General features: G+C 41.7%; 2 protein-coding genes across 3 annotated transcripts; one reads left to right on the forward strand and one right to left on the reverse strand.

Annotated features, from left to right (window-relative positions):
* The first annotated feature begins 68 nt into the window (after positions 1-68).
* Positions 69-4657, forward strand: rad51c (RAD51 paralog C). 2 transcript variants are annotated; one of them, XM_087140675.1, is made up of 8 exons: positions 69-246; positions 779-1085; positions 1507-1670; positions 1772-1905; positions 2041-2172; positions 2492-2619; positions 3382-3442; positions 3523-4657. In XM_087140675.1, the coding sequence occupies exons 1-8, from the start codon at positions 129-131 to the stop codon at positions 3691-3693; spliced, it is 1215 nt and encodes a 404-aa protein (XP_086996801.1). In that variant the 5' UTR covers positions 69-128; the 3' UTR covers positions 3694-4657. The 2 variants fall into 2 exon arrangements, with proteins under 2 accessions (XP_086996801.1, XP_086996803.1); XM_087140677.1 differs by having other exon boundaries at positions 71-246; positions 3550-4657.
* On the reverse strand, positions 4548-13571 carry ccdc189 (coiled-coil domain containing 189). Its single transcript, XM_022230709.2, has 8 exons — positions 13404-13571; positions 11346-11377; positions 11023-11088; positions 9173-9342; positions 8651-8721; positions 6899-7076; positions 6322-6414; positions 4548-5436 (listed from the first exon to the last, which is right to left on the reverse strand). The coding sequence occupies exons 1-8, from the start codon at positions 13449-13451 to the stop codon at positions 5243-5245; spliced, it is 852 nt and encodes a 283-aa protein (XP_022086401.2). The 5' UTR covers positions 13452-13571; the 3' UTR covers positions 4548-5242.
* Positions 13572-14416: the final 845 nt, after the last annotated feature.

Below are 14416 nucleotides of genomic sequence, written 5' to 3' on the forward strand. Positions count from 1 at the left end.
ATTGCTTAGATATAGCCTTTTTTTAGGAAACGGTGTAATTGGGTCTAGCTCCCAGACGCAAGGCGTCATGTTTATTCAATGTGTCAAAGTTCAATAAGTTCTGCACGAACCTCAGTCTGTGATCAACAATGCAGCGAGATTTAGCAAGTTTTCCTTTACCGCCTGCCATTAGGGTTAAATTTAAGGATAATGGTTTCAGTGTTGTGGAAGATGTCATTGAAATGAAGCCCAGCGAACTCAGCAGAGGTAGCTAGTAAGAGTAGAAGAAAACTTCACAAATGTACCAAAATTTTGCATTGTAATTCGTATTGACCAGTTACAATATTACTTTCAAGATTGCTCAATGCATGGTATGCTATTCGACGTCTTCAGTTGTTATTTCTGTTATGCTTGTTTGTTTGTTTTATTTAATACTTTTTTGCTTTTTGGCATTACATCTTAACCATGTTAACATATCTCAAAAATTTCAAAATCCTTAATTGTTTTGAAATCATATTTAGCATTTCTTGTTCGGCCTAGGTCTAGAACATGTATGTAGGCCTAGAACATTTCTTAGAATTGGTCTCCTGAGAGAGGAGATTTTTTTGTACATTTCTGAATGTTTCTTCCATGAGTCATCAGCTGTAACTAGTTCTAAATTACTAGAATCAGAATTAAACCTGAAAACATCCCCAAACCAACTTCAACTTAGGCCTATATTGAACTTTGCAAGCTAAATTCAAACTCTTTCATTTCTTTTAATAAATAATTGTTTCTGCATTGATTCATTTCTTGGCAGAGATTGGCATTTCTAAAGAGGAATCTTTAGAAATTTTAAAGATGCTCAGGGAGGCTACCTCCTCTTTGTTGCCATGCCAACCCAAGCTCCCTAGCAACACTGCATCCACATCATCTGGGCGACAGCCACAACTCTCAGAAAGCAATAAGAGGACGGTTACCGCCCTGGAGATGCTGCGCGACGAGAAGTCATCGCCCGCCATTGTCACCTTCTGTGAAGACTTGGATGAGATGCTTGGGGGCGGCGTTCCCCTCTGCAAGATCACAGAGCTGTGCGGAGCACCAGGGGTCGGCAAAACGCAGACCTGGTCAGTCCTCGCCCCCTGTTGTCTTTGCAAACTCATGCTCCTTCTTTTTATGTCTTTATTCCTTTCATGTCTTACCCTAAACTCCCCACATGGTGATAGTGTCACTGTAAATTTCTCCTTATGAACTGTTACGTTTGTAAAATATGGGTGTGGTAATTTTTTCGGGGGAAGGCTCATAGGAGAACTCTGTGGATGTCTGTATGTACATTTATGGGTGTGGTCATTTCTTTGAATTGGAGGGAAGGATTTAGCGGAATTTCTGCTACATCTTTTGAGGCTGTGACAGTACTGTAATTTCATCGTGTAACATGTTTTCTTTGATTTTTTTAAGTCAGTATTGAAGATTTCCGTCAGATATGAAACTTCTGTCCCAATCAGCAAGGTTTTTCTTGTTTTTTGTAAATCCCCCGTGTTTCTGCAGTATTCAGCTCGCTGTTGATGTACAAATCCCACAGTGCTTCGGAGGCGTTGACGGTGAAGCCATATACATCGACACCGAGGGCAGTTTCCTACCACAGAGGGCGGCAGACATGGCCCTGGCGATGGTTGCGCATTGTCGACAGATCGTCGACACAAATGACACAGGTAGTAAGTTTCTTGTTTGGATTCATCAAAGTTGTTTGTTGCAAGGTTACCTATTACAACGATCTTGAATCTCAAAATTGTCAATTCCTATCTAATCTCAGAGCAACAGACAGTGCTGGCAGATTTTTCAGTGGAGAAGCTCTTGTCAGGTATCCATTTCTTCCGTTGCCATGACTACACCGAGCTCCTCGCTTTGGTCAATCTGCTTCCGGAAATTCTCGAAAAGCACAAAAAGGTACATATAAATGAACAAGCGACAACAGGAATTGGGTAAATTTGTTCCACAAGTATTTGAGAAGAGCTTTTTTGTATAAATCGCTTCATACCACATCAAGTTCTGAAGTAATATCCTCGTGTTCCCGTTTGACAGGTGAAATTAGTCGTGATTGACAGCATTGCGTTTCACTTCCGTCATGATTTTGACGATCTGTCTTTGCGGACGCGACTTCTCAATGGCTTGGCACAGAGTCTCATTAAAATCGCTTCCGAGCACAGACTGGCTGTAAGTTTTTGAGGGAAATCATTGTATTGTGAAAAATGTTTGCCAAAAACAGATTTAGTCTGTAAAAATGTATTTATGGTAATTATTGTTTCAAAAATCTAGCAGACTTTATGAATATAAGGTTGTGTGGTTGATTTTTAGTTTTCTGGTGTGAAGATTTTGTACAGTACATTACTGTCTGAACAGATCTGTGAAAAGTTTGCCCAAAAACAGAAATTTTACTTCAAATGCTTGACAAGACAGTTTTTAGCATTGTCGATGGTTGATTCCTTGTTTTGTGCCTGAACGTTTTTAGATCTTTTTGTTTTTGCCTGGGCAGGTTGTGTTGACCAATCAGATGACGACTCATGTTGGTGACGGGCCGTCCCATCTCATCCCAGCACTGGGAGAAAGCTGGGGGCACGCATGCACCGTCAGACTCGTCCTGTTCTGGAAAGACAGCCAAAGGTTAATTGGCCTTGAAACACTGAAATTTGATTTGCCAATTTCTTACTCCATTTGAATTCTCTTGTCAGTGGCTCATACAGCATACTTTCTATTCAACTTATCTTATGTTCGGTATTCCTACAAAGTCCATGCCGAGACAGGTTTTTTAGTTGTTGTAATTAATGTAACAAAAAGTGCAAGTAATTATGGACCCATTGAAACTTTGCCTGCCGTACTCTGGGGCAGATCGACCAAGGACCATGGTTAACAATAGTTCGCCTAACTCTGATCAAACGCACCCTAGTCAACGACGGTTGGACTAGTCTAGTCAACCATTCATGACCAGTCTATTGAGGTTGGTCGCATTGTTGGTTGCCATAAACTGTTTTTAAGAGCACAGTGCAGAGTGGACCAGTTTAAAGAAAAATGCTGGAAAAACGGTATGTCATTTAAGTAAATGACCACTTTCACTTTTGCTATTTTGCTCTTCCTGTAGCCACCTTTTCTCCCCTTTGGAATAATGCCCTGATAACAGTTGACTAGGGTCGTTCAATTTTTAACTTCCCTGCACATGTGCTAGGTACATCATAAACCAACCACTAGATAAATAGTGGCCCTTGATCAAGCTTGCCCTGGTTGAAATGACGACTTCCCTGGTTGAAATGAGGACTTCCCTGGTTGAAATGAGGACTTCCCTGGTTGAAATGAGGACTTCCCTGGTTATCAGTTTATTGAAAAAAATCTCCTAACTCACTGCTGTGATGTACATTTTTACTGTTGTAGGTACGCCAACCTGTATAAGTCCCCTAACAAGCAAGAAATGACTGTGCCATACCAGATTACGGTAGGTATCACAACACTGGCTCAAATGAAAAAAAAACCCACATTTGTCTCTAAATCTGTGGCAAGCCACTGTACTTGTAGGATTTTGTTTTTTCTGACCGACTACAGATGGACGGTTTGAGGAGTGTTCCGAGATCAGAGGATGAACTACAATCAAGATTGTCACTCAGATGCAAAGATGCTCCAGCCGGACATGACGATGGACACTCAAACCCTTCCAAGAGACCCAGACCGAATGAGAATCAAAGATGACACTCTCTGTCGGTATGGTAACCAATGGTTCCAAGGTTAGCATTCAGAATCGGTCATAGGAGACAGAAGCACACCTTTGAACTCACAGAACCTTAAAAGTCTTCGCCAGTCTGTGTGAATTTGACATTGGTGGAAAATGTGTTAAAGTGTAGCAAAGGAAACCATTTCAGTGGGAAGGTGCCGTCACGTTCACAAGCGTGATCTGTCCCTCAGGAGCAAGAAATCTACTGATGTTTGCCAATCTCCTCAGGTAATTCTAACCAGAGCAAAATCACCGTACACATTGTTGAATTAAACTAACATTCATAGCATCTACACTGTACTTCCAAGTTGCCGATGCACAAATCTTTTTCCTACTCCCGTGTGGAAGGAAGCATGGAGACATGCCAGCAAGTAGACACAGCATGATCCAGTTTTGTCAGAAAATAGAGGTCTTTGTTCTGTTTGATTAAGCAAAGCAAGATGCTAAGAGTGGACCTCGTAGGGATGAGGTTGTCCAGAATGTTTGTTTGTAAAACTGTACACAAGATATGGACCATGTGACCTGTGTTACCATGCCAACGGCCAACGATGTGACAACTTAAACCTTCTGCAAGGTTATTTTTCCTTACGTTATTTGTGAGAGACATTACATATGTATGCAACGCAGAAGAGAACGTTTGCCGAAAGTTGGCATCACGGGATCACAACATCCAAGTTTGGAAACAGATAACTTTTATACTCTGTGAAGCATTCTCCAGAGCTGTCTCTAAACACTGGCCAAAAAATCAAACAAACATCAAGTGTTCAAAACCACGTAGATGAAAATTGGTACAGAAAAGGAGAGATCTTTCAATATTTCGACAACACCAAAATTATCGTGAGCTCAAAACGTACATATTTATTAAACCTATTTACAAGTGCTTACATGAAAGAGTGTATCGTTCATTCATTGGTGTTTATAAAGCATTGCGTGCCAAATAAATTAGCAAAGAGGACGGATTTGTTTATTTAACAAATGGCATTTGAGCAAAAGATCAATGTGGTATTTAAACTACTGCAGGCTCAGTGTTAAAAATTGTTATCTGCATTTGCAACTTTTTGAAATGTACATTTGAAGACACACAACTTGGTCAGAAATTGTCGCTATTCATGACTTTTGTGGGGAAACTTTTTTGGGGTCAGGCAACATTTTACTCCTGTGCAGTAACCAACTCTGTAAAACAATTGACATTTCTGCCAATGCCGCATTCTTGCTACATAGAGAAAAATTGGTAACATTTATGCATGAAGAATAGTTTGTTTACTCAGATGTTCAGACTTGATATTGTACACAGGAATCATTGCATAGCCTCCTGTGGAGTCGTGTGCAGTGTACCTTGGTGAAAAGGCTATGCATGAATTTGGGGGCTTAGATACGATTTAGATTTTTGAAAGTGAGGCTAGACTGGCATAACATCATGTACAACCAAGAGAGGCAGGTAGTCGGGTACCTCTTGAAGACAGCCATTTCTGCACTTTTGATTCCTGAGTGGAAAGGTCACCAGATTCCAACTGCTCGATGTGGTTCCTACTTTTTCTTTCCCTTGCTTGATCCCCTCCCACTCTTGGTTCCGCCTACCCCGTCGACACTGGCGAGCTTCTTCTGCAGGACTTCGTCGTTGAGCTGAATCTGTTCGTCTAACGACAGTCGCAACCTTGATATCTCCTCGTTCAGTTGAGAGGTGATCAACTTTCGTAACTCCTTCTGTGCAGGTGTTTCTTCTGAGGAGAGTCAAATTTAACGTGCATGTTACTTTAATTGATTCGCTAACCCTCCTATGCTGAAGTCACTCTTTGGGTCAACACCTCAAAGAAGCACAGCTGTGTTGTGTTGTGCACTGCACTAACTGTCCCTCACAGGAATATCAGATTGCACTTTTGTGCTGCCCAAGAACTGTTTCATGTGCATCATTGTGCAGTAAACCAAATGCAGTGAAGAGGACTGCACAAAAGACCCTGGATCATTTTGTACTGGCAGCCAACTGTGTACACACTGAACCTGTGCATGTTTGGGCTCCATATAGAAAATACATGCAAGAGAGTGACTGGGGGCACTCATGCATATTTGTGATGTAAAACCAAGCAGGGTTAGGGAGCCACCAACACCTGTTTGAGTAACTTCCACAAAAACTTATTACAATTTACAGCATCTTAAGTATAACCTCAGTTAACCAAGCAGGTCGGGAACTAAATTTTTAGTTCACTTGGCGAGCCTTTGAGTGTTTTCAAAACGAGTGGATTCGGCTTAGATTTTGGTTTCGCTGGTTTCGACCATTTTGAAGCAGCGCTCCAAACTACATGTTCAAGCTCTGACTAGAACCAGCGACACCACAGTTTCAGCCAAATCCACTTGTTTCGAAAATGCTATGTCACAACTTACTGAAGAACTCGCAAGTGCTTTTCAATAAAACAGAGATTCTGCCCTTTGGAATGGGAACTGCCAAACGAGACTGCCTGAAAGTAAGACAGTAACCAAATCTGCTGGCTGTGGCTGGGAGTGACAAAGAAGTCTATGGGATGTGGCTACAGCTGCTAATGAGTGGCTTCTATAACCGCACATGCTAGTTTAGCCACAGCCTTAACTTTTGAACATGACTTCCAGCGTACCTTGAGGAGGCTCTTCCATTGGCTGTTCATCCTCTGTTGCTGGCTGTTCGTCCTTCTGTTCTTCCATCTGCTGGTCAACATTTTCATCCCCAGCTACAAGGAACAAAATTCACAATCAACCCACTGAAAAGGAGCGGGGGACCATTAAAGTGGAGGGGGGGCTGACTGGATGTTGGCCATATGCATAATTGTCATCACATCAATTGCTGGGGCGACTGGGGGGGGTGACGATTTTTCATGTGGGGCATGTGTCCCCTCACTTAGCCATGCGAGCACCATTTTGTGTATCACTGGTCAATTATTTCCCCTGGTAACCTGTGCACATCATATATCCTGGGTACCAGGCAAAATGGCTGATTTGGTGCCAAATGGTTCATGCTCTAACTTGCACTTGGTTAAATGTGACGCAAGACATTCTGGGAGGATACACATGTAAATTATAACATCTATTATTCGTTTACCAACTTTTTTTTCATTGATTTCCTAACAAGTTTGAACCAAGAGACAAAATCCTTTGAAAAGTAGTAAAACATCAAATTTCTTTTTGATGCTAGAAATAAATTTGAGAAAAATTCACCCTCTGAGGGGACAGGTGTCTCGGGCATCCCCGCATAGGAAATGGACAAGTCCAACCTGACCATTGGGGTGAAGACATATTTGTAGAGCTTGTAATGTCGGAAGTAGGTGTTGAGGACGTAGTCGGTGATCTGATGGACTTGATCTGGGCTGAAGAGGTTAATGCTCCATGGTGGGCGCTGTGAAAAGATTGAAAATCGTCTCTTGAATCCTTTGGGATGTCATTCAAATGAGTATCATCAACTCCCACATTTGCAGCCATCCATAAGAGAGCAATCTACAAGGGGGCCTGAGGGTTTTGCGCGGTAAACCTCGAGGTTTTCTGAAGTTCGGCTGCATGAATGGCTCTTGAATGTACATGTACATGCATAATCCTTGAGCTGCAGGTCAACTTCACACGCATGAATGGTCGCAGGATGAAGATTTCGGCGTGGGGAGCGACAGAGCTACAGCAGACAATGAGGGATGGTGGCTGCTGTTAGGGATTAAAGGAGTTTATCATCTTGGGAAGGCAGGTATCTAATTACATGTAGGATTACTAGGAGATTATCTTAAGTCTTAAATTATTCTTTTAATTGTCCGTGCGTTGGGGTCGTCTGCGTGGCGGTTAATCAAAAGTGTTCCTCTACCGAGGCTGCCCGATGTGCGCTGACCTGTGGATAATGAGTTCATTATAGTACGATGAGAGAAACCTTGAAAAACCCAGCGGCCCCGCGAGGTTTACCGTGCAAAACTTCCGGGGCCCCTTCTGGATCGCTCCCTAAAATAAGTGACACAAAGCTCCCTGTGGAATAATTCTTTCCAGCTTACTGTCATTTTTAAGACAGCAATGAAGGAAGACCATCGTCAACGGTTTGTTTGAAGACACATGTTTGGAAACTGCTGGCGGTTGTTTTTTTTTATTCAGGCAAGTACAGACAAGCATGGACGCAGTGCACACATGAGGGCCGTTTCTATAACTCATTGGTTCAGTTCAGAAAGAAACAGCAACATTAGAAAGCTGCAATCGGTTGATGAGAGCGCGTCAAAGATGCTGAATTTGGACACAATTCAAAACATGACTCTGCAGCTATTCATTTCAAATCAAGATCCCAGAATGTTTTGTTCCTCAGACTATTCCGCATTGACTGAACTCAGACATAAAGGTTAACTGTAAACTACCCTTTTGATTTTGAGCACATTTTGTCGCCTCAAATGGCCAAAATGCACAAATGGGTAATTCCAGAAATTAGGGGTCCATTTTTATGCATGTCTGTCACATCTGACGTACGATTTTGTAAATTCAGAATACATTTTCTAATTTCCAAAGAGTGATGAATTAATGCAAATTACCTGCCAAACAAATAGTAATAGTTTGAAATCAATTCAGGTGATATTTCTACATCAAATAACAAAGGTCAGATGTAACAGGGACACAAAAATGTCACACTTTTGGATCCCTGATTTCTGGAATTACTCAAATGACATATGACAGACCGTACCTTAACCTACATAAATGTACACTCTTGTCAACCGGCTAATCGAACAACCACAGTTGTCACCAGATGCCACAAACTCCAGGCTCATTCTTCAGTAATTTTGGTTAATTTCCACAAAGAGAGCATGGAGCAAATGTAACAGAGTCGACACAAAGCCCAAAGGCTTCTTGAATTTGAGATACCCTACTTTTGGTGAACTTTGTACAAGGAATAAAGAACGTGGGTGTAAGGTAACTGTTGTCGTTACTTTTGATTGTTGAATTCAAATTGGTTACCTTGACAGCATGACACAGAACAAGTTCTTTGAAGTAGTTGTACGTCTGCTCCAAGTTCCCAAAGGGTGTTTCTGTCAAAGGAAAAGAGACAATTATATAGTGGGACTGAGATTTAATACATGAACTTTCATCAAAATCATTACACTTGTCAGAGAGCTTCCAACATGGAAGGCTCAACTGAATTGATGGACACCACCCTAGAAAAAGTAAAGGGAAAAATTTCAAGTGTTTTTTATCAATGACGGAAAATATTGGATCTAAAATCAAATTTCAAAGCTCGACCTACAGAAGCTGACAAGTACAATCGACATTAATTTATAACAACATTACCCAGATGTAAAGAAATTTTATGAGCTGTGAAAAAAAATCAGTTGGATGCTGGATCAATATTAAATCCTGACTTAGAATTCGACTGAGATTACACATTTCCACTTGGCCGATATAAAACACAGAGGTAGACTACAAGCGTCACTGGCACGTCTGGTCTTCGCAAAAGGGATATCCAATGAGATGAGAACTCACCGCTGCAAACTTCATGAGTCTTCTTGACGATAGAGAAGAAAGCACTGAGCTGTTCCTTGTTGAACCCGTGGTCCAGTGCAAACTGGATGGTATAGTAGTAGAGATCTAGCAAGACAGCCGATGACGAATTGGACTCGTCATCGCTGAGCTTGAATTGATCAGCTAGGAGGCTAGAAAGCAGTTCAAGAGAGCGAGCTTTATGCTACCTGTAGGTACAATTACTGTACAAAGAACTGTCTTAACCATTTCCTGCCTGGTGCTTTTAAAAATGGAGTGCCTACACACGGGCAATTTTCAAGATTTCCCTTTTTCAACGTTCTCTGCAAATTCGTAATTTCATTTAATGGACGTTTACACCCACAAGAATGACTGTCTGGTGACTACTCTAATCTGACAGGCAACTTCCACTGACGCCCGAGTATCTTAGCCAGGCCTGTCACCCAGTAAACAGAGCCCAGGATTGTGAGGTGCTGCATAATTTCCTTTGTTCCCAGTGAATACCAGTGCCATCTTTTCAAACGAGGCTGGATTAGAATGCAGCGGTAATGTATTGCTCATCGATGGGGAGCTGGAGCACGTTTGTCCGCGGTGATAATTTGCAAACGCGCTATGCCGAAAACAGTGGTATTCTGTTTTAAAACAATGATAGATTACCTCAGATAAATTCAAGCTGAAAAATGATGGCAATTCCCAGCAGCGGGTCTTGTGTTCTGAGTATGGTCTTTTATAACAAGGCCCAGCTCTTGTTCGATTTTGGGCTCCCTGGCTATGCGAACAAACCAAATCTACCTGAAACCGGGTTCCCCGGCAGTACATGGTTAAGATATGATATTAATGAGATATGAACTTATTTAAGTGATTTCCACTTTCATATTTCCACTTTCTTTTGTGTCAGTCTGCACTGCAGCAAACTCAACCCTTCATTCAAACACGGACCATTTACCCAGGGATGTGCAACTTAAGCTCAGAGCTGTTTCAGTGTGCGTTACAGCCAGCACAATATCACAGCAGAAATTGAGTTGGATTATGTAACACTTTCTCTGATAATAAAACATATATTCCTGTCTACCACTTTGTTTTCTTGTAATATTTCAAGTCAGGGTACACCCTTTCTAAAAATATGCTGCTCAAGATATTTCATCCTATACATTCTGAGAAAAGTGTACCACAAAATTGAGGAATTTCGCCTCACTAAAACTTCATTTTTCCTTGAAATCGATAAATGAAGAAGATTTTTTCGTCAAAACGAATAGATTTAAGCACCGCGTCAGTGCGTCGTCTCAGCATAACCATAGCTGCACTGTACATGCTGCAAGCTACAACGCACGTCATGCGGTCGCGAGTTTTTTCGAGAAAGTCGAGAGCGCCTGCGGGGGTAATAACAATCCGTAACACGCATGGAACCAAGGTGGCACATGTGTTTGCACTGGGGCCGCTCGCGGTTGCCCATCCCTGGGTAAATGGTCCGTGATTCAAACGTCGCACTTAGTTTGGCATCTTGATAAAAATGAACGTTATCTGAAGGGGAAAAAAGTTTAGGGTTCCTCATGACTGATATCCTGCTCTGGTTCAATTTCAGGAAGAAACAAACAAATCAGCCGACTGTTACTTCACTTGGGGCTTGATTCCCGGGAAGGTTAAAACACAAAGAATGTATCAAAGTTGAGAATTCTAAAAGATTGAGAAGGTCTTCTATTAAGTTCCCCTTGGAGTTTTATGTAGAGGGAGAGTCTCTAATTTCCAACTTTGCTATTCCACCAGGGACCCCACAAGTTGGAAGAAACCATTAACCCAAGAAATCATTGTCCAAGATAATCATTTTTATCCTGGTGATTGGCACGACTGCTCACCTGCGGACTTCCTCCAGGGAGCCTGCATTGATGATAGCCTCGGCTTGGAAGGCATCGAGATCAGCCCTGTAAAAAAGACGAACAAATTACACATGAGTGTTTTCCAACTATTCAAGACTGCCAGAGAATGATTTTTTTAGGAAATGTGTAACAAAGGGCAACTCACAAGATCACATTAACAACTTTAAGCTTCTTTATCTCAACATTATAGCTACATTTTGTTTGACGATGACTGCAAACTACTTGCACTATACAAGGGCCTACTCATCTGCTTCAAATAAAGAAAATCGGTACAAACATTTCCTATAACTTATAATACTTACCAGATAGCCACTTGAGCCTTGTGTTCTCTTGGCTGTGAAACCAAAATATTTTTAAAAACCTTGTTACTGCAATACAGGGACCCGGGCTAGGCCTAACAAAACCATCAAAACGTGGACATAGAGTAGGTACCTAAAGAAAATATGGATGCAGCTTGACACCCTGTGCACAAAGCCTATGAGACTGGTCTGAAAAATTTAAGTGTTTTCTCAGTAAATGACTTGGTGTTTTCCTCCCTAAATTGAACTTTTCTGGACATGTTTTTGCTTTCTGATGGCTAATGGGTCACTGTGAGGAATAATTACTGGAGTCTGTATATGGAACTCTTCCCAACCTAAATTCCAAAAAATATTTAATTTGTAATATGATTTATATTGATAATAATAATTAATAATGATTATTATTACCGAAAATGGGTCACTTGGGAGACATTCCCATAGGAACGTGCACAAAATTTTTCAAACTTTACCGTCCCATAATTCAATATTCCCTAATCCGATCTTAACCAAACTTTGCATGTTTTCCTTTCAGACCCTAATCTATCATCTCTCAAAATGTGGACTAAAAATTTTCCTCCATTTGGTAGTTGGAGCATTAGGGAGACATTGAAATGTCTCCCTAATGACCGATGTCTCCCTAATGTTGAAAAGTTTACCACAAAATGTCTCCCAAGTGACCTATTTGAAAATATTACAACATTTGAGGTGCGCTCTCCACAACGTTTCAAAACACCATTATTATCCCTGCACATTGGGCTCACACATCATACCAACATTCCTCAAACCATCTCAGCTCCCTGGGGAGTATACTAGCCTGGTGCTGCCATTTCGACACAAACGGCTAAACATAACCGTGTCTGCCCTCACAGGTACCCATTTACTCCTGGGTGGAGAGAGGCACATAGGAGTAAAGTGACTTGACCAAGATCACAACATGCTGCCACCAGCTGGATTCGAACCCCTAACCACTAGGCCACATGCATCCTCCTCTCTCAAATCTTATTTTTGTCATCCTTTTTTCATTACATTGTGCGATAATTAAAAGCCCCCTAGGGGTTGAACACAGGAGAAGAAATCTCACAGACACATTTCTCTCCAAATAAATGACAACCAGCGTGCACCACATTCAAACACAAAATATAGGCTAGCCTACATGTACATCTAGGCCTACATGACATACAACCCGGTAGTCCGGGTTTGAAGGGGAAATTTCTCTTTTCTTCTAAAAGCTCAATTGCAGAATACCCCGCCAACCCGCATTATCAACCTCATAGCCAGGTACAAGTCAAAGTGTCACATTCTTCTTAAGAGCATTTCACCTTGTACCCAGATAATCAGTCATTCTAGGGGTCGTGTTTTAGAGTGGCAGGGTATTCTGCAATTACTCTGGTAATTAGACTCTGCTATCGCCCGACCATGCCCAAATGTTTAAAAAGGCGATTTAAAGGGTCCACGTTACTCGCACTAGGCCTACGGCATTTCACAGGCTGATGGCGCCGGCGATTTGACTGCAAGCCTGAGAGTGAGAGCAGGCCTACTTCATCTGTCATAGCCCCATTAATGTGGCCTACGATACGCTGTGCTCCCCTACAGCCACATGCCCATATACCAAATTTTTGTTGACTTTTTCAAGCCCTTCGAAATGAATGCATTTTCACGATTGGAGTTGCTCGATGTACGCCATACCCTTTCTGCTTCCAAATCAATGCTTCACTGCGTAATCTTACCTCCTACTTTTTGAGAAATTTGCAGCTAATTTTTGAACTTCATACGTTCGTGCACATTGACGTACAGCTTGAATCATCATGGGGTCAAGTTTGTGACCACTAAACCGTGACCTACATTATGCAAATACAGCTCCAGGGGTTCAGATGCGACGGCTAATTCCTGTTTACCCACGCATGGGCTGGCAGTCATGGCAGTGAGCAGTTCATGCCTATGGGCATGTGGCTGTAGGGGAGCGCAGCGTATCGTAGGCCACAATTAGGCCTGTGGTATGGGGCTAGGCCTACATCTGTCGCTGACGAAAAATTGGGGAAAGAGCGAGTTCTAATCACTAACCTGTGGTATTTTCGGCACAACTCCCGGCATAGTAGATTCTTTTTCCATCGACAATGCTTAGTTCCTTGCTTTGAAATGCTTGGATTATCATTTACGCACAAATTCCATGGCAAATATCCCCACGGACAAGTTGGACGGATCTCGCGCAGTTTGTGGTCACCATGGGAAACTAATGCGAAACTCTTGAGGGCGCTATACGAACTTGGCTGTTGAAAAAAGATTTATGTGAAATGGGGTGGCCGGAGGCACGCTTTTTTCAAGGAGGTGTGAATAAAGGTTGTGTAAATCTCATGAATTTAACACTTTAAAGGGGTAGACACTCCTCAGTAGCGTATCCAGGGGAGGTACGGGGCAATTGCCCCTAGACAAGTTCCCATTTTTAAAAGGAATTGAAAAAAAAACCTGAAAACGCTACACTTCAGAGTTAATGGCATCGTTATTCTTTAGGAGCATATTCTTTTAGTAGGAATGAGGCAGACCATCGTCACTGTTCTGGGAAAAGAAATTTTGTCACTACCCGGGGGGCTCAGATATCCGCATTATCTACCCTTGTTATTCATAGCCTGTATCTATCTGTTCGTCGGTCATTTCGGATGTGACCGACAGAATCGGCTTTTATTCTTGTGATTACATTATGTAGCAGGCTGTCACCTTGAACTTCAGACAGAATTGAAGAGATAAGTGCCAATGGGATCGTGTTTGCGCACCTCTCAGAAACACAATCATCCTCCAAGAAGTGGCCACGAGAAAAATTATTATTCATATAATCAAAATATGTGAAACTAATAAAACCATCAATTTATAGATAATATTTTGTTTTTTTGTGTGCCTCTCCTTTTATTATCACAAAGAACTGATTTTATAACTGCATCATGTTTTATAGAAAGATTACTTTAAGAGGAGAGCGTTTTGACATCGAGCCACGCTGAGGGGGCTATTTTTCTTTTACGTTAGGGTGGGCCGATTTTGCGGATGATTTTATAATTTGTTTGTCTAAATTTTCTGAAACTTTG

Source organism: Acanthaster planci, linkage group LG09, assembly GCF_054643075.1.
Source record: "Acanthaster planci isolate LZ-2023a linkage group LG09, COTS_SCS, whole genome shotgun sequence".
NCBI lineage: Eukaryota > Metazoa > Echinodermata > Asteroidea > Valvatida > Acanthasteridae > Acanthaster > Acanthaster planci.